The sequence below is a fragment of the Oncorhynchus mykiss genome, chromosome 22 (assembly GCF_057628025.1).
Source record: "Oncorhynchus mykiss isolate SJ-2025 chromosome 22, ASM5762802v1, whole genome shotgun sequence".
In the NCBI taxonomy this organism is placed as follows: domain Eukaryota; kingdom Metazoa; phylum Chordata; class Actinopteri; order Salmoniformes; family Salmonidae; genus Oncorhynchus; species Oncorhynchus mykiss.
Genome location: NC_143043.1, coordinates 14,836,432 through 14,863,277, shown reverse-complemented (window position 1 = coordinate 14,863,277; position 26,846 = coordinate 14,836,432). Strand labels below are relative to the sequence as shown.

At 42.8% G+C, this 26,846-nt stretch overlaps 3 protein-coding genes and 1 long non-coding RNA gene across 11 annotated transcripts; 3 read left to right on the top strand and 1 right to left on the bottom strand.

Moving 5' to 3' along the window:
• The first annotated feature begins 1,374 nt into the window (after positions 1-1,374).
• Positions 1,375-5,699, top strand: LOC110501411 (NADH dehydrogenase [ubiquinone] flavoprotein 3, mitochondrial). Its single transcript, XM_021578961.3, has 3 exons — positions 1,375-1,731; positions 2,170-2,275; positions 5,337-5,699. Exons 1-3 carry the CDS (start codon positions 1,687-1,689, stop codon positions 5,504-5,506), a joined length of 321 nt encoding a protein of 106 aa, XP_021434636.1. The 5' UTR covers positions 1,375-1,686; the 3' UTR covers positions 5,507-5,699.
• Positions 2,586-4,985, top strand: LOC149972811 (uncharacterized). The gene has a single exon (XM_090215576.1). It carries the CDS (start codon positions 3,503-3,505, stop codon positions 4,010-4,012), a length of 510 nt encoding a protein of 169 aa, XP_090071702.1. The 5' UTR covers positions 2,586-3,502; the 3' UTR covers positions 4,013-4,985.
• LOC149972810 (uncharacterized) lies at positions 5,349-6,899 on the bottom strand. Its single transcript, XR_016490537.1, has 2 exons — positions 6,766-6,899; positions 5,349-6,558 (listed from the first exon to the last, which is right to left on the bottom strand). It is a non-coding gene; the product is annotated as an uncharacterized LOC149972810 (long non-coding RNA).
• On the top strand, positions 6,140-21,669 carry LOC110501410 (homeobox protein PKNOX1). 8 transcript variants are annotated; one of them, XM_036958752.2, is made up of 11 exons: positions 6,141-6,226; positions 7,820-7,931; positions 10,320-10,450; positions 10,663-10,834; positions 14,915-15,103; positions 16,760-16,865; positions 17,012-17,109; positions 17,196-17,324; positions 17,442-17,518; positions 17,698-17,858; positions 18,115-21,669. In XM_036958752.2, exons 2-11 carry the CDS (start codon positions 7,878-7,880, stop codon positions 18,285-18,287), a joined length of 1,290 nt encoding a protein of 429 aa, XP_036814647.2. In that variant the 5' UTR covers positions 6,141-6,226; positions 7,820-7,877; the 3' UTR covers positions 18,288-21,669. The 8 variants fall into 8 exon arrangements, with proteins under 8 accessions (XP_090071701.1, XP_036814647.2, XP_036814648.2 ...); XM_036958753.2 differs by having other exon boundaries at positions 6,206-6,487; XM_036958751.2 differs by having other exon boundaries at positions 6,216-6,487; positions 7,873-7,931.
• The last annotated feature ends 5,177 nt before the right edge of the window (positions 21,670-26,846 follow it).

Genomic DNA, 26,846 nt, shown 5'->3' with positions numbered 1-26,846 from the left:
AGCGCAAGGCACTTAACCCTATTTGCTCCTGTACGCATCTGATAAATTACTAAAATCTACTTTTTATTTGGCCCAAAATTCAAAAGGCACTCGCACATCTGAGCAATCTCTTTGCAGGTGCATGGCAACAGAAGAACAAGATGAAGGAAAAAGGAGGGTGCTGTGGTTGTTTCGACTATGAAAAATATAAAGAAGAAATTCCGAGACAACTCAGTACTGAACGTGTCTACAGAAAACTGAGTGTTGATCCCCACACAGGTGTTCCAAAGGGATATATGCTCTAATCTGGAGCAAGCCCTATTAAACCACCTTATCTCAACCTGAATATGAATATCTTTACTGCAAATCTGCCATAGGTCCATGCCTGTACGTTTTACCGAAATTACACAAACCTTAAAACACAAGGCAATTATCCAGGCAGGCCAGTGGTTGCAGGAATAGGCTCAATGCTAGAGCCATTGTTGAACTTTGTAGACTTTTTAATTAAAACTCACGTGCAAGCATTGCCATCATATGTAAAATACTCTATAGACTTCATAAACAAGATCTCATCAATAACGGGTTTAAAAGAAGACTATTCTGGTCACATTAGATGTCGAGAGTCTATATGCCAGCATCCCCCATGTATGTGTGTGGAGGGTGGGGGGGCTGGCAGCACTAGCACACTTTGGGAGACAGAGATACTAATGAATATCCACCAACAAACTTCATTCTAGAGCTGGCAGAATATGTTTTGACGTATAACTATTTTAGGTTTGATGATGAATACTACCTCCAAACGAATGGAACATCGATGAGCTCCACATTTGCCCCGAGCTATGCGAACCTTTATGCGGGTCTTTTTGAAGAACGTTTTAATAATGAAAACGAAAATCAATTTTGAATAAAGTCCTGAAGTGGTATCGATATATTGACGACATTTTTTGCATATGGGAAGGAACTGAACAAGATTTTGTCAGATTTTATGGCACTACTCAATGACATTGACCCCAATCTCAAATTCACTATTGAATGTGACACTCAACGTGTTCATTACCTCGATATGTGGATTGAGAAATCAAATTGAACCCTGTTTACAACTCTGTATAGAAAAGAAACGGACAGATATACTATATTACAGGGGGACAGCTTCCACCCTGAGCCATTAAAAAGAGGACTTCTAAGAAGACAGTTTTTCAGACTGCACCGTAGGAGATGCGCATTAGGTTTCTAAGAAGAGGCTATTCGCCACAATATGTGGATGTTGGCCTGGCGTAGATCAGAAAAGGATCAGAAATAGACACCCAGGCTAACGAAGGCTGCATTTACAATACAAAACAATGGAATGTTATTTATTTCTGTGCAGGCTCTCCAGCAAGAGAGCTCTGGCCTTTTGAGGAGCCCCTCTGCAACTGCACCCTGCACCCGCCCAAGGCGGAGGAGCCAAAGAAAGCAAGGTAGTGGAACGGTGAGTTTTGTTAAGTGAAGGGTTAGTTGGCAGGATCATTTTATTAGTATTTTTCCCCGTTTTGAATCACATAGTGTAATGGATTTATACTATCCAGTCTAGTTGGTGGCGGTAATGTACCTTTCGGTTGCCAACCGCCATTAAAAAAAAAAAAACACAGGAAAAAAAGAAAAGACGCCAATGATGTGTATGTACACGTCTTTGGTTTCCCCACGGAAAATAATAGAGGGAGCACCAAAATGGCGACTTCCTTACTTTGGCTAGGACGACTGGGGTCTCTCAAGGTAAAATGTTTTGGTTATTGTCTAAATATGTTGTTCTTCAGTTGTAATATCAGAAATAACTTATTCGTTAGATGATTGGTTTGTAATCAACGTAGCCCCAAACATTTTTGTTAAACAACCGACTTCGCCGGTCCTGTTGACCTGAGCTGGACTGCTAGCTGAAGTTTTGAGACTTGGCTGCACCTATGGCTTTTTATTTAGACGTAAATTGTAGTGATGACATTTTATAATGCATAATAAAAAAAAGACGTGCTCATTATGATAGCTAGGTAACACATTAAATAACTGAGCCAGGGCACGGGTGCTTAGGCTGGTCCCATATATGTTTGTCAAGCCATACATGGTCAGCATGACAATTCCATAAGGAGGGCAGAAATAGACTTACACCAAGGCTAATGAACGCTGCATTTACAATGGAATGCATTTATTTCTGTGCAGGCTCTCCAGCGAGAGAGCTGGGTCCTTTTGAGGTGCCCCTCTGTGGCTGCATTCTGCACCAAGGTGGAGGAGCCAAAGAAAGCTGTTAAAAAGGCGAAGGCTGCAAGTAAGAGCACAGGTTTTTGTTTGTCCATTTTTCCGCTCCTGCGCTCAATAACCCCCAACAGCACACATTTTTTTGTTGTAGCCCCATACAAACTCACCTGTTTCAGCTTAATGATTAACTTAGTTGACAGGTTGACTCCGGTGTGTTTGTCTGGGGTAAAATGTGTGCTATTTGGGTACTCAAGGACTGGAGTTGGGAAATACTGGTTTACGTTATATGCCATTGCTAGGTCCTTCTTATTTTCCCCTGAGTAGCTAAACCTGAATGACATTTCTCTCTCTGGTATAGCCCACACTTGGCACCAGGATTGTCTCCATGATTCAAACTATGTGCCAACAAACTTACTCCAATGACCAAATTCCTGGAATCTTACAGATAAATCATGACCATTTTCTAAAGCCAATTGTATTTCTGTAGTTCTACAGAACCATTGGGGTTAGGTGAGTTTTCTGTATGTTGTTTGGTAGTTTTATGTAACCTGTACCATTTGCTCAGCCCTAGAGGCCTCAGAAGAGAGGGCAGCACTACTAGCCTACAAGACCACATTTGCCTTCCTGTTAAGCTTTCAGCCTCAGGACTTTTCCCAGCACAGGCTCTAGGTGAAATCGAAACAGTGGCTAGCCCTGTCACTGCCGAAACAATAGTAGTTGCAGATTCCGCATCTGCAGAACCAGCTCCCATTTCCACAAGCCATGCCGAAGCTACGCCTGTAAAACTGCTGTGGCCGAAGAAATGGCTAGTCCTGCTGTCGATGTAGTTCTCCAGTTGTTGAGGTGGCTTCTCCTGCTTCTAAGAGTGTTGCAGAGACTGCAGCTCCTTTAGCAGAGGACGCTGCAGCACCAGAAACACCAGTAGTAGAAGCCGTTGCACCAGTCGCTGAGGCCACAGCAGTCGCCCATGCTATTGCCATTGAAGCAGTCATGACAGAGGCCCCAGTTGAAGCGGAGGCTGTCGCCAAACCTGCCCCAGTCGCTAACATTGCTGCTCCCATCGATTTTGCCTCACCTGTAATCGATGTTGCCACTGAATCGTGGATGCTGCTCCCCCTGTCGCTGAGATTGTTTTTACTGTATGTTCTGAAGCTCCCGCGCCAGAAGACATTCCATTCTCTGCAGAACCACCCGGAGTGGCTGCTGCTGCCTCACTGAACACAGAGCCCCATCGGCTGAATCGTCCTCCACAGACGACAAGTCTGAAGTAAAACCAGCAATCCTAGTAGATTTATTTATGGCCATTGCTGAAGCTGTGCGAGTGGCTACACCTGCAGTGACTCTGGATGCCGTTACTGAAGATAAGGAAAAAGCAACAGAAGTTGTAGCCGAAGAGGTTCACGTGACCACACTAGTGGTTGCAAGTGCTGAGCTGGTTGACCCCGCTCCAGTCCAGGAAGCAGCCCCAGCTGAAGCTGCCGTGGAGGTTGCCCCTGAAACTGCCCCTGCTGCAAGTTCTGAGGAGCTGGTAGACTCTGCCCCTAAGATCTCTGCTGCCCCAGAGGTTGAAGTGACAACTCCAGAAGTCGCGGCTGCATTAGAAGCCACTCCAGAAGCTGTCATGAAAGCTGCCCACAAGGCTCGAGGAGCAGTAGAACAAGTATCTGAAGCTGCCCCTGTAAAAGTTGACGCTGAACTCCTATTGAAGCTGCATCGGGAGCCCCCGTTGAAGCTGCAGCAGAAGCTGCACCAGCCAAGGCTGTTGCTGAAGCTGCCCCAGTTGAAGCTGCCGCAGAGGAGCTGGTAGATTAAGCTGCGGAGGAGGAGCTGGTAGACACCGCCCTTGTTGTGACTGAAGCAGGAGAGGAGCTGATTGCAGAGGCCCTGGTTGATGCAGTACCGATTGAGGCTTCTGAGGGTATACACCACACCTCCATAAAACCCTTGTATTTCTCTCCTCTGTGGACCTTTCCATCCACAGATGGCTATATTTCTTCTAAATGTTGTTTTTCATAACATAACACGTACTGTTAAATGTTAATACTCTAAAGTGCCTAACATAAGTGCTTTTGCTTTGTTTTTTTTCTCCCAGTCATTTTATTATGCCATTTAATTTGCTCTAGCTAGTATTCTTGCCGTGTATAATGCAAAATTCTTAAAGTGAAAGTAGACTCCTCATTTCACACGATAATTTTGGCTACTTCATCCAAGTGCATGACGCATGTTTGCGTTAAATGCTGCGTTTCAACTCGGCCCTGCTCTACTTGCATTTACCTCTGCACTGATGGTTCCCAGTTGGGACTTAGGATCTATATTTGCATATAGAATGTTAATTACATAGCAATGTATTGTATTTTATATTGCCTTGCCTGCATTGTGCAGATTGAGGTGTTCCTTGTCTTCTTCTAGTTTGGCATTAGTCATGTGAACACTTTACCCTTATTTTGTAGGAATTTATTTTCATTATTGGCACATGTAAACACCTTAATCAGAGTTCATGCCTTGTATTTGATCTGTGCATATGCTATTATGAGCAGTGTGAGCCTACCTCTTTGGCAAGAGTGCGGCGAGTTTGGAAAATCCAACAGTATCTTCAAAATAGTTTAAATACAAACTTTGGCCCAGCTAGGGGAAAACAACTGCCCCCTCTCATTTGAAGCCATGAATGTTCAAGGCTGACTGTGGTACTGCAGGCATTGTTTGCAGAAAACAGGATCCCCGTTATAGTGAATGGAAAAAATGTCAGTCTTAGTGTAAATAAAACAACATTTCGAAGACAATCCTGGTGCCAATACTTGTTTCTTGATCTGATTTATTTTAAAATCTCACACAGAGCAAGTTAAGGAATTTGGTTTGTAATGGTAGCCTGCAGTACCCCGGTCATTCTTCAATTTGATTTACACAATGGGTTGGAGGGAGCACTGTGCTGTTTTTCTGCTAGGTTTTGATGGTTGATAGGGTTCTGAACAAGACTCTAAAAACCAAAAGGGACTCACTAATTCAGCAAACTGCTTATTTCTATCTTTTTGAGTTATGGTTTTATTTTTCTAAACTCCAGCCCCTTGGTCAGCCAGGTTACCTATATTACTGTGCTTTCTCTTATACCCGTTTTTGTGTTCTAACCCCTTAAGAGGTGGCAGCGGCACCTCCAGCGCCAGCCCCCGAGTCTTTCGACAACAGTACTTACAAGAACCTCCAGCACCACAACTACAACCATTACACCTTCGCAGACCTGGACCTGGAGATGGCCAAGTACCGTCTGCCCCAGCCCTCCTCCGGCAGACCCTCCCCCAGACACTGAGATGGCCCAGCCTGCCTGGACACCAGGCCACATGACCCCAACCCCATATCCCCAGACACCATGTCTCTGATCCCACTGCCCAACATACCTGCCCCGGGTGTCTTAAGAATTATTTCCCCCTCTACTTTACGATCCCTAAGACGTGCTTGCAATTGTTATAGGAAATGTATGATATTAAACTATACGAAAGGGATATGAGGCTTTGACATTTGTGTAATGTTTGAGGTTTTTCTCTTGTATAAAGTTAGAAAATATCTAACATTTCTTATTTTCTGGGATTAACCTTAGGGGTCATTTGAATAGTGCTGTGCATGCAAATGTTTTTACTCTACGGTCTATTTGAATTACTCCCGAATGACTCTGGGCCTGAAAGTACATGACCTAGTCTCAGCATTCTGTGTAATAATACCCACTGATGTGGGAGGAGGATGGGTATTGGTAAATGACAAGTTAATTACATTAATGTAATTGGTATACGGACTTTTCATTTTGGATTGAACAAAACTAGAGAGCAGCAGTGGTTTAGATTTAGCCTTGTATGCTACCAGCCGCGTGCCTAGATTCTATGGGCGAGGAAAAAGGCACACCAGACGACGACTCCCACTTTATAAATATTCATGAGTAAATGACCCTGCGTGACCAGACGCGATGACGCAGCGCGACAACTGCGAGTCCCCATTGCTGCAGCCGCTTGTCAGTGTGACGAAGATTGGCACTCAGGTAAGCTGTCACTCAAAATCGTATTTTTCTGTTCCCTATCAATCAAACAATCTGGGACGCAAAGAAAAAATGCCTAGGGCTAAAGCTAGGGACACAGCCAGGCCAGTGGAGTTTATTTGGCAGTGAATAGATGGCCGGAGCCAAGGAAGATGCAAATCTACAAGAGGAAAAAATATGTCCGCGTTTTGGGCGGAGAAGGATTCTGGAAAATAAAGGGCGAGAGCTAGATGAGAGGCCCCAGCGTTATCCCCATCAGTAGAAGTGCGAATGGGGAAGGGAAGGGCATCTGTTCCTTGCTTGCTTGACTGTTGTGGGCAGGATTTTAGAACCATCTAAAATTAAAGAGACATATTTACACATTAACAGTAATAATACTGGAATACAATGTACATACACATTGGATGAACTAGGCGTGTATATGCACTTCATTAAGCTAACAGTTTGTTATCCCGCGCGGCTAGCTAGCGAATCCGTAGCAAACGCCGCTGATAAATATGGCACTTCTGCTAGCTACGTTAGAGTAAATGTGGTCAACCTACGTTTAAAACAAGGATGCTTCACTGGGTGTCTCGGCCGTAGAGGGGGTGATGCATATTATAGTTGACATAAATTTGAGGTTTTCGAAAAGATTGTCAAATAAAACTGAAATGTATTAGCTAACGTTACTGACCTAGCTACGTTCGCTGTTTTCGTAAATGACCTACTATAGCTACAGCGTGTTATTTCATCCAGCGACCGTACAATCTGGATATGAAGAGGTAAACATTTTCTATGTAGCTAACGTTCTCAAAAATGGAATTTTCTCGACTGAATTCTCACTCGACCGTCTTCCTTCATATGGTTTACAGCTAATCTGATCCTTGCTTGCTAACTAACCACCTACAAACTAGCTTTGTTGCCGCCAGCACGGGGTAATGAGAAAAGCAAGTCAATTCAACATGGTGGGTGTGTAAACATTAATTATGATAGACGGATATGTTTGACCTTCATCGCTTTCTTGTCAATTCGCTACATTGTATGGTATGTTGCTGAACACAAGTTAAACGTGAACAAAACATTCGAATGGAAGTGAATAAACTTGATACATTGTGTTCCCCTAATCATCAAATGCCTTTCATCTGGATGGAGACATGAGATCGATGCATGTTGTCCCATTCTCTTTGAACACAGACGTTAGTCAAATAGGCAGCTCGATTATATAGTTTTTATGGTATTGAAGTAAAGTAGAAGACCACCTCTGTCAGAGCAATCAAACTTTGCAATGCTCCATTCATAGAAATATGGACATTTAGCCAAGTATAAAAGTGGAATGTTATGGTATTTAGACTATCACAACGATCAAATGTTAATAGCATTTGTTCTGTCAGAAGGAAAAACTATTTACATGAACCATTCAAATAGATTTTCACTGAAGCGCAACAACTTTCTCCCACCACAACCCTACTCTATTCACAATACAATATCAGTACTACCATTGTAATTAGAAGTCAGTTTTTCATATTTGCCCTTCATTAGAATAATCATAATTCATCATCATTGATACAGTAATAGTCTTTACTTTTCAAAAATGTGTGGGTTTATGTCTCTTTCTAGGTCCGCCAACTCTCCACATCCTTATAATGCTTCAGTGTTTGTTGCATCTGCAGTGAAAATGATGGCTGCCCAATCAGTTTCCATGGACAAGTACACAAAGAGAGAGCAGCAGGTGGGTCAGAAGGACAAATTTAGTCTGAGGCTCCGATTTGAGGCCTACTTAAACCTGCCTAAAACCACAAGGGTGGGTGAAGGGAAGATTTGAAGTTCTTGAGATGATAATTGACAAGTTTAATCGGTCAGTTAATGGCAAAGTATCATTAATGGAGTCATTAATGGATTTAGAATGACTAGTATTGCAAAATGTATGGGCAAGGAGATGGATATACAGTGCCTTCAGAAAGTATTCACACCCCTTGACTCTATCCACATTGTGTTACAAAGTGGGATTTAAAATAGTTTTTGTCCTTTTTGTCAATGATCTACACCACAAGGTCAAAGTGGAAGAAAAATGAATTATTTTGTAATGAATGGAAAATAAAACATTTTGATTAGTATTCAACCCCCTGTCAATGCATGTTAGAATCACCTTCGGCAGAGATTACAGCTGTGTGTGTTTCTCGGTAAGTCTCTTAAGAGCTTTTACAAACCAGGATTGTACAATATTTGCCCATTTTATTCTTTTTTTTAATTCTTCAAGCTCTTGTCAAGTTGGAAGTTGATCATTGCTAGACAGCCATTTAAGTCAAAACTGTAAATAGACCACTTGGGAACATTCAATGTCGTCTTGGTAAGCAACTCCAGGTTATATTTGGCCCTGCGTTTTAGGTTATTTTCCTGTGGAAAGGTGGATTTGTCTCCCAGTGTCTGTTGGAAAGCAGACCATCATTGATGGATTTGCCCCAAACATAATGCTTTGTATTCCGGACAAAAAGTTAATTTCTTTGCCAAATGTTTTGCAGTATTACTTTAGTACCTAATAGCTAACAGGATGCATGTTTTGGAATATTTTTATATTTGTACATGCTTCCTTCTTTTCACTCTCATTTAGGTTTGTTTTGTGGAGTAACTACACATTTTTTGATCCATCCTCAGTTCTCTCCAATCACAGCCATTTAACTCTGTAATTGGTTTAAGATCACCATTGGTCTCATGGTGAAATCCCTGAGTGGTTCCCTTCCTCTCCGTCACCTGAGTTAAGGATGCCTGTATTTTTGTAGTGACTGAGTGTATTGATACACCATCCAAAATGTAATTAATAACTTCACCATGCTCAAAGGGATATTCAATGTCTGCTTTTTTATCCATCTACCAATAGGTGCCCTTTCCGAGTGGCGCAGCGGTCTAAGGCACTGCATGTCAGTGCTAGAGGCATCACTACAGACCCTGGTTCGATTCCAGGCTGTATCGCAACCGGCCGTGATTGGGAGTCCCATAGGGCGGTGCACAATTGGCCCAGCGTCGTTAGGGTTTGGCTGGGGTAGGCCGTAATTGTAAATAAGAATTTATTCTTATTAACTGACTTGCCTAGTTAAATAAAGGTTAAATTTAAAAAATGAAATAAAACATTTGCAAGGCATTGGGAAAACCTCCCTGGTTTTTATGGTTGAACCTCTTTGAAATTTACTGTTCGACTGAGGGACCTTACAGATAATTGTATGTGCACACAGTACATTGTTGAGGTAGTCATTCAAAAATCACTATTATTGCACACAGTGAATCCACGCAACTCATTATCTGACTTGTTAAGCACATTTTTACTCCTGAAGTTATTTAGACTTGCCATAAAAGGGATGAATACTTATTGACTCAAGACATTTCAGCTTTTCACTTTTTAGTAATTTGTAAAAATGTCTAAAAACATAATTCTAGTTTTACATTATGGGGTATTGAATGTAGATCAGTGACACATCTACATTCAATCCATTTTAAATTCAGGCTGTATCAACAAAATGTGGAAAAAGTCAAGGGGTATGAATTTTTCAGCTCTAGGAAAAGTATTTTTTAGTGCATTTGCTTTCAAAGTCATGGTGTAAAAGCAGAAGAGGTGGAGCAAGTTGGCTTCCAATCAATGAATGTGACTGACAATCTGAATAAAGCAGCACAAGTTAAAGCTTGGCATGGCTATCAATAACTGTTAAATATGATATGCCACCACCCATCTTTCTATTCTGGCACTGACCAAAGAGATACTGCCATGGCCAGGACACTTCTGCATCATCCACCAATTTTAGAATTGTTAAGATAGGCTATATCCTTTCCATTTTGTACTGAAGTACTCAGTGGTCCTCTGTAGCTCAGTTGGTCGAGCATGGTGCTTACAGTTGGTTTGATTCCTGGGACACCCATATGTAAAATGTATGCACACATGACTAAGTCGCTTTGGATAAAAGCGTCTGGTAAATGGCATTTTATTATGATCATTTTTAGTACCTAAACCTATTGGTCTTGTTGGCATTTACAATCTTCTCATGCCTTATTGTTGAGGAAGGGTTCTGAGCTTTACCTGTCCACCACTATTGCTCCTTACTCTGCTGTGATCTCTCCTCTCCTCATGCAGGGTGTGGAGCAGAAGGAGAGTGATGCTGATCATGATCAGAAGTTCAGTGAGGAGAGGTTGGCTGCAGCCTCCAGTCCTGCCCCCACTGAACCCCAGACACCCTTTGATGAAGATAAGGCCTCCATATACCGGTACACCTCCTAACTGTTGGCCCCCTGCCAAAACTTTAGTCAAGCGACCCCCTCAACTACTTTTAATCAGGATAATGTTAGTGACGATGGCAGTCTACGATGATCGGGCTTATGTGCCCTACCTAAATAAAAGTATGGGGTAGAAATGGCAACATGTGACAACTGTAGATAGTAGCAATTTGGTAATGTTTTTCTTTGTGTGTGTGTGGCAGGCATCCCTTGTTTCCTCTCCTGGCCCTGCTCTTTGAGAAATGTGAGCAGTCGACACAGGGCTCAGACTGCATCACGTCAGCCAGCTTTGACGTGGATATCGAGAACTTTGTCTGCAGCCAGGAGAAAGAGGGCAAAGCATTCTTCAGCGAGGATCCTGACCTCGACAATCTGGTCAGCTTCCTCGTCTGCTGTCAATACTCTGAATGATTTTGCATCACTATGACCTCTAGTGACACTATTCACAAAATATCTGCAATTGACACATCGAATGTCAAATCACATTTTATTTGTCACATGCTTCGTAAACGGCAGCTGTAGACAAACAGTAAAATGCTTACTTTCAGGCCCTTCCCAACAACGTAGAGAGAAAAGAGATGATTAACCATTAAACAAACTATCAGTCTTATGTCTTGGGGCAGAAGCTGTTCAGGGTCTTGTTGGTTCCAAACTTGGTACATTGTTACTGCTTGCCCTACGGCAGCGGAGAGAACACTATGACTTGGGTGGCTGGAGTCTAACAATTTTTAGGGCCTTCCTCTGACACCGCCTGGTATAGAGGTTTTGGATGGCAGGGAGATTGGCCCCAGTGATGTACTGGGCCGTTCGCACTACCCTCTAACGCCTTGCAGTCGGATGCCAAGCAGTTCCATACCAAGCGGTGATGCAGCCAGTCAGTATGCTCTCAATGGTGCAGCTGTATAACTTTGAGGATCTGAGGGCTCATGCCAAATCTTTTCAGTCTCCCGAGTTCTCCGTCTTTGTTTGTACCGTGATAATTCCTTAGTGATGTGTACACAGAAGAACTTGAAGCTCTTGACCCACTCCACTACAGCCCTGCCGAAGTGGATGTGGGCGGGCTTGGCCCTCCATTTCCTGTAGTCTACAATGATCTACTTTTGTTTTGCTGTTGAGGGATAGGTTGTTGTCCTGGGGGAACAGTGAGTACAGGAGGGAACTAAGCACTAGTGCTGAGCGATTAGTGTTTGAGGTCTGTTCGGTTTCTGTTCAATTATTAAAAGAGAATCATGGTTTTTGTGTTTCAAATTTTATTTTTTTACATTAAATGTACTATGCATTATGTGGGTTGAATGCTGAAACACAGACTAAATCAAATGTCCCATGATGGTAGTGACAGCACATTAACCTAACGTAGAAGGAGTAAAATTACTAGACTGGACAAGTAGGCGGCGTTGGATTATGGTCATTGCAGTTAGTTTAGCACAGAAAACTTGGTAATTATGTAGAATATTGGCCTGTTGGAAACTACAACTTCCTACTACATGGCACAGTTCAGGCTTGATCTGATTTATTCTCTAGAGAAACTGTGCAATGTGCGCATTGAGCTCCCAGAGAAAGAAAATAACTGAACGAAATGAAATTCAAATAATTGAACCGACATCAGTCAGTTAACTTTTTAATCGTTTTTTTTTTTTAAATTGGTTAAAATCGATCAGCACTATTAAGCACACACACACACCCCTGAGGCTCAGTGTGGCAGATGTGTTCTTGCCTACGCTGTCAGAAAGTTCAGCATCCAGTTGCAGAGGGAGGTGTTCAGTCCCAGGGTACAGAGCATAGTGATGAGCTTGGCGGGCACTATGGTGTTGAATGCTGAGCTGTGGTCAATTAACAGCATTCTCACATATGTGTTCCTCTTGTCCCGGTGGGAGAGGGCAGTGTTGAGTGTAATAGAGATTGCGTTATCTGTGGATCTGTTGGAGTGGTATGTGGATTGGAGTGGGTCCAGGGTGTCTTGGATGACTGTGTTGATGTGAGCCATGACCAACCTTTCAAAGCATTTCATGGCTACAAAATGTGAGCGCTATTGGAGTGGTTGTCATTTAGGCAGGTTACCGTTGGCGTTCTTGGGCACAGGGGACTAAGGTGTCTTAGTGGGATTTCTTGTAATAATAATAATACATTTTATTTTAAACACTTTTCACAACACCCAAAGTCCCTTTACATACACAAGAAAATCAGTAGGATAAAAAGCAATAAAATCCCATTAATTAAAGTACAGTGTATTCAGAAAGTATTCAGACCCCTTGACTTTTTCCACATTTTGTAATGTTACCGCCTTATTCTAAAATGTATTAAACAAAAATCATTGTCAATCACAATACCCCATAATGACAAAGCAAACCGTTTACTTTTTTTGCAAATATATAAAAAATACAGATACCTAAATAAGGTAACTATTCAGACCTGTTGCTAGGAGACTCGAAATTGAGCTCAGCGACATCCAGTTTTCATTTATCATTGAGATGTTTATACAACTTGGAGTCCACCTGTGGTAAATTCAATTGATTGGACATGATTTGGAAAGGCACACACCTGTCTATATAAAGGTCCCACAGTTGACAGTGCAAGTCAGAGCTAAAACCGAGCCATGAGTTCGAAGGAATTGTCTGTAGCGCTCCGAGACAGGATTGTGTCGATGGCACAGGTCTGGGGAAGGGTACCAAAACATTTCTGTAGCATTGAAGGTCCCCAAGAACACAGTGGCCTCCATCATTCTTAAATGGAAGAAGTTTGGAACCACCAAGACCCTTCCTAGAACTGTCCGTCTGGCCAAACTGAGCAATCGGAGGAGAAGGGCCTTGGTCAGAGAGGTGACCAAGAACCAGATGGTCACTCTGACAGAGCTCTAGTATTCATCGGTGGAGATGGTAGAACCTTCCAGAAGGACAACCATCTCTGCAGCACTTCACCAATCAGGCCTTTATGGTAGAGTGGCCAGACGGAAGCCACTTCTCAGTAAGAATCACATGGCAGGCCGCTGGGAGTTTGCCAAGAGGCACCAAAAGGACTCTGACCATGAGAAACAAGATAGAATTCTTTGGCCTAAATGGCAAGTGTCACATCTGGAGGAAACCTGGCACCATTCCTACAGTGGTGGCAGCATCATGCTGGGGGGGGGGGGGGTGTTTTTCAGCAGCAGGGACTGAGAGACCAGTCAAGATCAAAGGAAAGATGAACAGAGCAAAATAGAGATCGATGAAAACCTGCTCCAGAGCACTCAGGACCTCAGACTGGGGCAACGGTTCACCTTCCAACATGACAATCACCCTAAGCACACAGCCAAGACAACGTAGAGGTGGCGTCGGGACAAGTCTCCGCATGTCCTTGAGTGACCCAGCCAGAGCCTGGACTTGAACCTGATGGAACATCTCTGTAGAGACCTGAAAACCTGACAGCGCTTGAGAGGAACTCCAAATACAGGTGTGCCACGCTTGTAGCGTCATACCCAAGAAGACTTGAGGCTGTAATCGCTGCCAAAGGTGCTTCAACAAAGTACTTAGTAAAGGGTCTGAATACTTACGTAAATGTCATATTTCAGGTTTTTTTAATACATTTCCTAAAATGTCTAAACCTGTTTTTGCTTCGTCATTGGGGGGTATATTGTGTAGATTGATGTGAAAAATGTAACAAAGTGGAAAAAGTCGAGGGGTCTGAACACTTTCCGAATGCATTGTGTATAAAAGTACAGTAAACATGAGACTGCGCATGGAGAACACTAAAGATGATGACAGACTACCCATGTAAGTGAACTAGACTAGCGAGGGATGGTGAGGAGGCCAGTGTCAGAGAAGCAGTGAACAGGTGGGAGTGTAGGGGTGCAGGAGGTCGGTAAGGTATGTGGTCACCAGTCCATTTAGTGCTCTGTAGGTGAGCCTAAGCAATTTGAAAATGATCATATATTGAACTGGGAGCCAGTGGAGTTTGTGGGAGGGATGATACCATTTATAAACGCAATCCCATTTTATAAGTGTCCGGATTAGTGTCCCACTCCTTGAAAGCGGCAGCTATAGCCTTTAGCTCAGTGCGGATGTTGCCTGTAATCCATGGCTTCTAGTTGGGATATGGCTTCTGATTGGTCACTGGGGTCGACGTCGTTGTTGCACATATTAATGAAGCCGGGGACTGATGTGGAAAATCTTCAATGTTATCAGATGGATCCCGGAACATATTCCAGTCTGTGCTAACAAAACAGTCCTGTATCTTAGCATCCGCTTCATCGGACCACTTCCGTATTGAGCGCATCAAAGTGAGCTACTGTTTCATGTCAAAGGGTTAATAAAGCAAGTTGGGTACACATTACACACACACAGCATGACAAAGGCCTTATACCAAAGTAGCTACTAGTGGAATAATGAATGTACTACGTAACACTACAAACAACATACATGCCATTTCTAGTGCAAACGTCCTTGCTTCTGCTAACTCCTCCTCCCTCACCTTTGAATCCAGATGGTGAAGGCCATCCAGGTGCTGCGGATCCACCTGCTAGAGCTGGAGAAGGTGAGTGACCTTTGTAAAGACTTCTGCAGCCGCTACATCGCCTGCCTCAAGACCAAGATGAACAGCGAGACCATGCTGAGTGGAGAGCTTGGCAGCCCCTACTCACCTGGACAGGGCTACTCTCCCACCAAGACCCAGGTACACACACACACACACACACACAGTGGGGCAAAAAAGTATTTAGTCAGCCACCAATTGTGCAAGTTCTCCCACTTAAAAAGATGAGGCCTGTAATTTTCATCATAGGTACACTTCAACTATGGGGCAGCAGGGTAGCCTAGTGGTTAGAGAGTTGGACTAGTAACCGAAAGGTTGCAAGTTCAAAACCCCCGAGCTGACAAGGTACAAATCGGTTGTTCTGCCCCTGAACAGGCAGTTAACCCACTGTTCCTAGGCCGTCATTGAAAATAAGAATTTGTTCTTAACTGACTTGCCTAGTTAAATAAAGGTAAAATAAAATAAATAAATGACAGACAAAATGAGGGAAAAAAATCCAGAAAAGCACATTGTAGGATTTTTAATGAATTTATTTGCAAATTATGGTGGAAAATAAGTATTTGGTCAATAACAAAAGTTTCTCAATACTTTGTTATATACCGTTGGTTGGCAATGACAAGAGGTCAAACGTTTTCTGTAAGTCTTTACACTGTTGCGGGTATTTTGGTCCATTCCTCCACTCCATTCCTCCATGCAGATCTCCTCTAGAGCAGTGATGTTTTGGGGCTGTTGCTGGGCAACACGGATTTTCAAATCCCTCCAAAGATTTTCTATGGGGTTGAGATCTGGAGACTGGCTAGGCCACTCCGGGACCTTGAAATGCTTCTTACGAAGCCACTCCTTCGTTGCCCGGGCGGTGTGTTTAGGATCATTGTCATGCTGAAAGACTCAGCCACGTTTCATCTTCAATGCCCTTGCTGATGGAAGGAGGTTTTCACTCAAAATCTCACGATACATGACCCTTTGCAGAAAAACAGCCCCAAAGCATGATGTTTCCACCCCCATGCTTCACAGTAGGTATGGTGTTCTTTGGATGCAACTCAGCATTCTTTGTCCTCCAAACACGAGGAGTTGAGTTTTTACCAAAAGTTATATTTTGATTTCGTCTGACCATATGACATTCTCCCAGTCTTCTTCTGGATCATCCAAATGCTCTCTAGCAAACTTCAGACGGGTCTGGACATGTACTGGCGTAAGCAGGGGGACACGTCTGGCACTGCAGGATTTGAGCCCCTGACGGCGTAGTGTGTTACTGATGGTAGGCTTTGTTACTTTGGTCCCAGCTCTCTGCAGGTCATTCACTAGGTCCCCCCGTGTGGTTCTGGGTTTTTTGTTCACCGTTCTTGTGATCATTTTGACCCCACGGGGTGAGATCTTACGTGGAGCCCCAGATTGAGGGAGATTACTTGCACAATTGGTGGCTGACTAAATACTTTTTTGCCCCAATGTACATACCACCGTACACTCGTGCTATACACCCACCACAGACACACCCTATGTAGCATATACACCTGATAAGGTAAAAAAAAAAAAAAAAATGAAGGCTCAGTTTACCTTTATTTAACTAGGCAAGTCAGTTAAGAACAAATTCTTATTTTCAATGACGGAACAGTGGGTTAACTTAACTGCCTGTTCAGGGGCAGAACGGCAGATTTGTACCTTGTCAGCTGGGGGGGATCTGAAATTGCAACCTTTTGGTTACTAGTCCAATGCTCTAACCACTAGGCTACCCTACCGCCCCATGGCGGAATAGTGTTTAACTCACCTGTGTGTGTGTTCTCTGTGTGTGTTGTGCAGACCTCCAGCTCTTTCAAAGGAACCCTCAGTCCCCAGGGGATTGTGGTGGCAGCGTCAGCCCTGCGGCAAGGCAACGTAACAGTCAACCCCATACAGGTTATGGCAGGTATGTCACCCTGGCATACACCAACCACCACTGCTCACCGCCATCAGCTCAATAGGACTGTTAGTGTACCAGCTGGTTTCAGTCTTTCTCTGTACCTGCAGTTTAAAGTGGTCTGTTTGCAGCCCTTACGTGTGCGTGTCCTCCAGGTGGCGCAGTGTACCAGCCTGTCACAGTAGTCAACTCACAGGGTCAGTTGGTGTCACAGACGCTCTCTCCCCAGACTATACACATTCAGAACACACAGGTAAGACATTTGTCTGGACTAAAACATAAAAGGTTGACATTTACTGCCTGCTGAAGAGTGTGCTAATGTAACCGCCTCTCTTGCAGCTTCAGCTGCAGCTCAACCAGGACCTGAGCTTCTTCGGCCACAACGACAGCTCGTCCAAGAACAAGCGTGGCGTCCTTCCCAAACAAGCGACCAACGTCATGCGCTCCTGGCTCTTCCAGCACATCGGGGTGAGTAGAACACAGGCCAACTCTATGTGTTACAACCTGGAATGATTTGGTTGGCTTGCAGTGTTTTAATCTTGCCCTACGTAATTACTGTTATATTTAATTGTTTTGTTTCCATAGCACCCATACCCCACAGAGGATGAGAAGAAGCAGATCGCTACCCAAACTAACCTGAGCCTCCTCCAGGTCAACAACTGGTGAGTTACATGAACCCATGCCATACTACCATGAATAACCACCTAAGTGCATGAAATGACAGAACGACTTCTCTTAGAGGGAACCTCAAGTAATGTTTCAAACTCTTCAATTCCCTTAAGTGATTGGTCAACACTCGTTCCCCTTCTCATGATGGGTCCAATCTCTCCTTCCGTTCCAGGTTCATCAATGCGCGGAGGCGGATCCTGCAGCCCATGCTTGACGCCAGCTCTTCGGAGACGGCCAAAACCAAGAAACCGCTTCCGAACCGGCCGCTACAGCGTTTCTGGCCTGACTCCATCGCCACGGGGATGACCCAACAACAGGTCCAGATGGCAGACGGTACATATGGCTACTTGCTTGCTACACTGCTCATTGGATCAGCACTGCTGTGTATTGCGAGTTGCTAGAGCTGTTGGCTATACTTGTTTTTAAAGCAACTAGGCACAAGAGAGCTTACTGTATTGGGAATGATAGCCACAAGGCGAATTCAGTCACAAGGCAAAGTCAAGGCTCTCCTGGTAAAGCAACTTCTTTCTCAATAAGAGACTAAATGTAATGTCGCTGATGTGTCCTCTCCTGGTTGCCTGTTCCCCAGGCACCATGGTGACAATGAGTGTGGAGGGTCTCCAGAGCCTGACTTCAGACGGCGCCACGCTGGCCGTGCAGCAAGTGATAATCGGCGGGCACAGCGAGGACGAATCAGGAGACAGCAGGGACGATGATGAGATGACTGGGCTGGGCCTGGACAACAGTGACTCCCTGCAGTAGGACACACACAGGCGTACTGTATACAATCACCACAGGAGGCTGCTGAGGGGAGGACAGCTCAATAATGGCTGGAATGGAGAAAATGGAATGGCATCAAACACCTGCAAACCAGGCTAATTTATTTGATACAATTCCACCGATTCCGCTCCAGTCATTACCAGAAGCCCGTTCGCCCCAATTAAGGTGCCACCAACTTCCTGTGACTCACACACAAAAACAAACGTTGTATGCTGCGTTGAAAATATGGTAATTCAGGCCTTCCACAACAAACATACATGATGTATGCAGACTGATATTGAATGATGTAGGCTGCTAATGAAGTGTGCACACACACACTAGCACAAAATCAGATCAATGTTATGCAAAAAAAAAAATTAATGGCGGCTCAGATCATGTATGTACTGTAGATAGACTGATATTGCATTGCACGTGCACACACTCTAAATCAGTTTACACAGCACAACCACAAGATATACGGGAGCACTCCTGATGTCCATTTATTGAACGGAGTGCGCTGTGTGTGAGAAGTTTCATTTCAGAAACTGTTTTTCACTACGTAGTCTGTAGGCGAGTGCACTTTTTTTGTATAATTCTACGCTCCAAAAGACAAAAAGAACAGACGCAGCTAAAACAAATCATGAAGTGTTTTAAAAAATTACGTTTGTACTCCGTTAATAAATGTTGAATGATTCTTATTTTTCCATTTAATCTGCTTTTGGCTGCCAAGTTTCAAGTAATGGTTTGTTTTGTTCACTTTGCATGCCTGTGACTTTTACCCACTCTGATCATGACTGACTCTCAGGCTTACAGACTGGCCCTATAGAGCCATTTTCTGTTTACCATGAAACTTCGTTTAACATTAAAAAGCTCTGTAGCAGGATAGCTAACGCTGATGTCAGGAACTTAACACATTTAAACAGTGAGTTTGGGATGACCATGAAAACACTCAAGACTGATGGCTATAGACAACAAATTGTTAACTTGCACAAGCTGCATTTTAAGGTGGATGTGATCGTATCCACTGTATGGCAAACAAGGTATCTGACGAGTAATTTCGTGCCCAACTTTTCATGACACGCCAGGGAAATGGGTCTCTAGAGAGCAATAGCATCGTTTTGTAGGCACTAATGGGAGGTTAACTCCGCCATGGCTCGTTGGCCAACGCCTATGGGGGAAATTGTTGTTAAATGCCGAAAATAAGGTACGTGGTAAACAAGCTTAAGAGATCTTAAACATTTTGTTCTTTGAGATATCAGCAAACATCACTGTTTTCTTTATGGCATTTATGTAATACGTTTTTTTTTTAATGTACACCTTTGGTCAAATGCCTTTGATGTAAAAATATAACATACACGGAACCTAAACCGGCTGTGCGGTGCACCATCATGCATAAATGTATTGTCCCCCCCCACACCAAACGCGAGCACGACACGCAGCTTAAAATATCAAAACAAATTCTTAACCAATTATATAACATTTGGGGACAGGTTGAAAAAGCATTAAACATTATGGAAATTCAGCTAGCTTGCTGTTGCTAGCTAATTTGTCCTGGGATATAAACAGAGTTGTTATTTTACCTGAAATGCACAAGGTCCTCTACTCCACCAATGAATCCACACAAACGGTCAACCGAATCGTTTCCAGTCATCTCTCTTCCTTCCAGGCCTTTTCTTCTCATTACTTTATATTGCGACTGGCAACTTTAATAAATTAAGGTGCATTACTGTCACTGACCTTGTTCGTCTGTCGGTCACCCACGTGGGTATAACCAATGAGGAGATGGCAAGTGGGTACCTGGTCTATAAACCAATGAGATGGGAGAGGCAGAACTTGCAGCGCGATCTGCATCACAAATTGGAATGACGTCTATTTTAGCCCATGGCAACGCAGACGCTCTTTGGCGCGCGCGAGCAGCGTGGGTGCAATTGAAGAACAGATTTCAAAATGTATTTTACGACGCGAGCGGTGTGTTCAGCCTTTTAGCTTACCTTATCAGCTGGGCCAAAGTGGTCTCTGGACAACATTGTTCTGGGAAACTAAAACTGCACACTCTCGCTGAAGAGATATGTTGCAGACTGGACCAAAACAATATAACGTTACCATCCAAGCTGGTAAAGCAGAAGGTGTGACGAAGAATTTGGCTATTACTGTAGTTCCATTTCTCTGACAGTTGGCTACTCGTTAGCAACTGATATTTTAAGCACGAAGACTTCATAATTCATAAAGGTCATGTTAACTGACTGATATTATCTCATAGAACAAAATGTATAAGACCTCCTGAGCCTGTATTAACCTCAGACCTCATTTTCAGCATTTATCCCCAAAACCACATTATTCCCCCCCATAGGAATGCCTAACAAACCAGAGGTAGAAAATGCTAACTCCTTTCATTTTTTAGGACTACAAGCTGCCAAGCTATATAGGCCCAACAGAGCCCGTGAGAAAAAAGGGAGATGCTTATTTTTATATACGAACATAAGTATATGTTTTGGGGTTCGTGTTCTCTTGTTTTGTATGGAATGTTTGTACAAAATGGTTCGTTATTTAAGCTAGTTGCCCTATTTACCAGGGTCCGATTAAGTTTTCTAAATATTTAAGACGAATGAGAAACAAAATGTCTATTGGTTTTAAACGCCAGATCTGAAAAGGGCCTGGTTTAGGTCTTTTTGTTTAAAGAACTCTAGCACAGAAAGCTTAACTAGATGAAGCTATATACTACCTATAGTGAAATTAGTCAGAAGGAAGCTAAAATGCAGGACACTGACTTGGCTAAGGCATAGTAATGTTACATTGTCAATCACAGTTCTTTGAAATTCAAATATATTGATATGTACTTGATCTCAGTTAATAGATTGCAGTACTCTAATTTTCTACAAACAAGTCCAGTTTTGCCACAGTGTTATGTTTTGTAATCATTTATAATAGTAGCATAGATGTCACTTTCAAGTGCACAATCCAGTACACTATGCTTAACACAATCACATGGAACTGAAATCGATACCATGGTGCTTAGGCAGACAGATGCAGTACAAAAAAAAAAAAGGATATTATGCATGTGTTAATCAAGAGTGCAGTTGGGATCCTCAGACCTTACAGATGGCACATTGGTCCTCTGGGGCATGGAAGACTAGTGCTGTGGCTGACCAAGGGCCAGCTTTAAGGAATGTTTTCCCAAACGCTCTCTTATTTTTCATATTATTGCACAAGTTACGAAAACCTGCACCGATGTATCATTCAAACCTGAGCCTGAGATCCCCAGTTTAAGGCTCAGGGTCCGGTGGGTCTCAGCTGCTCTCTCACATGTCGCTTTTTATCTACTGTTCACTTCTGTCTGTTTGCCTTAAAGCTTTCTAATTTTGGAATAAACAATGCCTAAACTCAACTGTCAAATGTTACTACCTTCATTGTGCTTGGTTGTAGACATGATTTGTGACAAACGGTCAACCCCACAGGTTATGGCAGGTATGTCACCCTGGCATACAACCACAGGTACCCTCAAGACACTGCCCACAACTTGGTAAGTGATGATATGGCTTGGCTAGGCCTGGACAACAATGACTCCTTGCAGTAGAACACACAATGTACTGTATACACATGAAGACATGCACTCAAAACCAAACTTTGTATGCTGCGTTGAAAATGGCAGTTCAGACCTTCCACAACTAACATAATTTTGGCAGGCTGATATTGAATGAGGTAGGCCGATAACTGCACACACCAGCAAAAAAATCAGATGCATTTATGCTTTACAAAAAAAAAAAAAAGGATGGCTCAGATCTTGGACTCATGTATACACCGTAGATATTGATTTACATGTTCACACTGCCATTAGACCTTTGGTGGATTGGACACTTGAATACACAATCTCAGCCTATAGTTGCAGTACACCCACTAATTATTATTTTCTTACATAAAAACAGATGGCCACCAGATTCTCTCGTAAAACCATAAATACGTGCTAAAATTAGATCAATTCCCACCATTGGGCCATGAAATCGCTAAAAACCGAGGGAAAGCTTAATGCATTTGCTTCCCTCTGCTGGATACAACCATAACTGCAACGTGTATGCTTTCTATTTTATAATTCTCTGGTCACATCCAGAGCCAATTTTACCTCCTGACAAATACAGTTTATGCAATAGTCAGTAAATATCAGAGTTCAACTGACAACACACAATCCCTGGCGCACGTGAACATTTTACATGACACCGATGGTACCTGCATCAAAATCTTAAGACATGCCTACTCTATTCAAGTAGTAATTGAGAATTTAGTAACCAGGATAACTAGATAGGAAATAGTATATCCTACACACTTTATCTTTGTGTTGTCAGATGGATCTAGGAGGATGCTGCTGGTAAACAGAACACGTCTCACCCTACATGTAGTTAATAGGATTTCTTTAAGGCTTAAACCAATCAACTTGACATGACTAGTTCAGTTCATGTGCCAAATGTTGCAGATAGAAATGCCACAAAAAAGCCATCTACATGGAGGAATATTTGTTCTACATTACATTTCCATCTGAACGTTGCAAAACAAAATCCTGCTGAACACCCCAGGTGTCAAATTAATTTAATGGAGGGTCGAGTGTTGGTGTTTTCACTACTCCATTGTACCTGATTAGATAGGAACTCCCCTCACCTGTCTATTTAGACACCAAAAAAAAAAGCACAAACACTGCTGTCTTAAGAGTGACCGCTCTAACAATGAAAATTGATTGTCCTCAAAGATGGAAGGCAGGACCATTCTAGTCAATGAGGGCAAATATGAACAGGCTAAATCTTTGTGCCACTGCAGCACCTGACAGCATGGGTAGTGCCATCTCCATTTTAAGTGGTAAATGTTCCTGCAAACACAGGAATCCCCACCCAGTTGGCTACTTTAAAATGGTGGAAGGCCCCAAAGTCCATACTAAAACAGGTTATATACACATCCATCTCTTGCACACACAATGCTGATTTAGTAGTTGTTGGGTCAGTTACCAAAATGCAATTAGTGCATTCATAACCTAACCATCACAGAACTTCTATTCAATCAAGTAAGGCTCATGTAGCAAAATAGTAAATACATTTTTTGTTTACCAGATTAGACATGCGCATCGACCTCAATTCCTCACTTCGTGGGCTTATTCTAGTGGACAGATTTCAGGCCGCACTTCCTCCTCTGCCTTGCATGGAATTCGTTTGACATCCCTGCCACAGAGCATATCTCACCACATTAGTAATGTAATTTAAAATGGGCTTGGTTTCATACTCAAAACATAATTGTGCGAAGTGGCTACAAACTATATCTACAAAGCCATGACATATGGATTAGACATGGTTTACAGCTACATTATAGCTTTGCGTTTACTTGCTCACGGGTCAGATTAAGGACAAACATAACATTAATTTGAACAAAAAGTGCTTATCACAGCCACTAAACATATTTAGTCTCCATTTGAAACAATCTTTGTTTACACCTTTAACATGACAAATGAAGGCTTATAAAGTTGAGAAACCATTTCACACACAAACCGTCATCCCAATATCTTGAAATCAACATTTTATTTTGTCCTAGATCATTAAAATGTTTGCTTTCAACACAATGTTACTCACATTCATCTTTGAAATAACAATACCATCCTCAGCTGGATGGACAAACTACAATGATATCAAGATACTGTTTATAGAGTGAGGCGTAAGCTAAAGTAATTAATTTATTAAAGCAGTCAGCAAATCAAGACACTCCTTCAAATCTATTGGAAACATTCAGAGATTGATTGTGGTCTGTAATGTCACCCGGGAGACCTTCAGCAGCAGGACAATTCCCCAAGTCCTCAACAGGCCGGGACAAGTGCAATACCATACAAGTAATGAGCATTGCTGCCTATCCCAACCTGCACAGAAAGGGATTGCTATTCTGATGAATGATTTAAAATCACTGCTATGATCAGTTTTGCATGGATTTGCACAGCAGTACATTGAAAAGCTGAAAGCAAACCAGCAAAACTAACCAGAGACCAGTGGCTCCAGCCCCAAGTGGCATCTGCTGTACCCGGTGGTGATGCATGCATCTAGAAGTACTTCAAGTGCTCACACTGCAGTAGATATCCATAAAACTACCTGCACTATAAGCACTTTAATACTGCTGAAACCCATCTGCAGCGCACATTAACATTGCTGTGGTAGAAAGGGTCTTGGATGTCCAAGAGCCTTCCAGGATGCTCAACCGATGTCAATGTAGACAAACAGGACAGATGGACACACAGGCCACCGACAGTTTTGCATAGATTTGCACAACTCAATTTTTCTTGTAGTGCAACTATGCAAAACTAGCAGAGATCTGCAAGAATAAATCATACACGTCACAGACCAGATGAGTCCCAGACCCTTATGCCAGAAGGAGCACTTAGGGCAGTAGGTGCTAGTCTAATTCACTATCTGCACTAGATGCACCTTAGCATAAGCACCAGTGAAGGGTCGGAAGATCAGTGTACAATGAAGATAGTGTCAGTATAGTGCTTAAAGTGCCTTCACTGCAGTAGATATTAGAAGACTACCTGCACTGTAAGCACTTTGACGCTACAGTGACTGCCAGTTCAGTGAAGCATTCCAACACCAACAGATGCTAGGCTTCGGGGTCAATTACTTGTGATCTGGGATCTGATTCTAGGGGTGCATCAATGTAATGAGTGTCTGCAAAAGGAGAGAAAATAGCAATTAATTTTTACTGTCAATGTAAAGACTAATGCACAGAATTTTCTAAAATACATAGGACTTGAGAACTTGATCACTAGTTGAGAAATTAAACCTATATCATGCAAAACGATTTCAGGACAGGAATACATTGTGACATGCCTAGCAATACAAATTGAAAAGTAACCCATGCTGATATTAGTTGGGTCAATGTTACTTTCAAGTGTTTACGGAATTAAACGGATATTGTAAATGCATCACACAAGGCGATTTGGACAGGCGTAAAGATCAAGCACGCAATTGGTCTGGTGCTAATTAATCCAATAGTGAGATTCTTGGAAGTCATGGCAAACGTAAATCTTGTATGAAATGCGCAACTTGTGGCCCACGTCGTAGGAACTGCACATGCGTTAAATTCAATACCCCTCCCCCACGTTGTGCACTAGCTAACATGGCGCCGCCGAGTCCGCAATACCAATATACATTTTAGTTGTAATAAACCACCAATATAACCCATAATCAACTTAACACATCCATAGACTACACATGTTGAGGTATGGAAATATGCCTCGCTAGTTGGCCAAGCGCCCCACGCGAATGATATATCGCGAACTTAACATGAATCCACACATCAAGACGCTGCATACAAAGCATGTGAGAAGCTAGCTAACGTTCGCTGGCAGCCCATGCCACGACAAGTGTCACGTTAAGACCAACTTCGGCATGTTAATGTTAGTGCTAAATCATAGATTGAGAGTTTGGTACAAAATGTGGGAAAGATTTACACCAACGTATGAAAACAAGGACAGATACGAAGCTCAAAACCGCCAGCCATTACTGTAGCAAGCTAAAGTTGCCTCCCGGCCTTCAACTCTGCGCATATTTTTCAACATTGTTGATGTCACCGACTGCATGATATGGGCACTTAACACGCGAAACAAAGTCTGCCCAGCAATAATTGTATTCAGCTATCAACCAGCGGGTGGCTAACGAGCCATCTGAATGACAGGCAAAGTAATTTAGCTAGCTAAGTGCTCGCTGGCATAGCCTGCCAAGCTAGCAGAGGCGCGCGGCCTTCAGCCCCATGTGTTACTGCTTTGTTCTGGAGGCACTTCAACGCACACGCCACTGAACACAGACAAAATAACGCAACTTTATTTATTGCCTGGTCATAAAATGTATACCATTACACAAATATATTTCTAGCGACATATCCATAATTACCTAAAGTAATGTTCACTTACACTAGCCACACTAGTAGAGGCAGCAGTGCACGCTTTTCAAATCTCCCTCATTCTCAGAACTATGGAGGAAGGGGCCATGCGCCTCTTAACGTTATTGTTTTAAATGCAAAAACAGCCGATAGAGAATATATTCCCTACATCAATTTGGTAAATAAAATGCATAAATAAGCATTGTTTAACTTCTACAGTCGCATCCCATGAAGAGGCTAACAACAGGTTTCTTGTCAATAACATGCGCGTACTAAGACATTCGCCTCTGAAATCCACCATCTTCACTCACTACTGCAGACTTACCGTTTACTGTCAATGCTCCAGGCATACCTACGAAACTAAACCATAAACTTGTCAAATGCGTCGTAGCGAAGTAAAAAAAAAACACAAATAAACGCATCCCCGTATGCTGCTATTTTGATTCGACAGGACTTTGTGAATCGTAGTAAAATTGTGAAAGTGGCGCGAACGTCCCCTGCTTTTAACCATGTGGTGAATGAAGGGCGGTTCCCGCCGTCGAACGTAAATATCTACAACCCCAACTCCTTCATTAGCATAAATAAACTACTTCCGATCTTTACCCTCGGCCAATCCAAAACACGAGTTTACTACAATGGAAATGTTGGCCATGAGCTCTTTTCTTG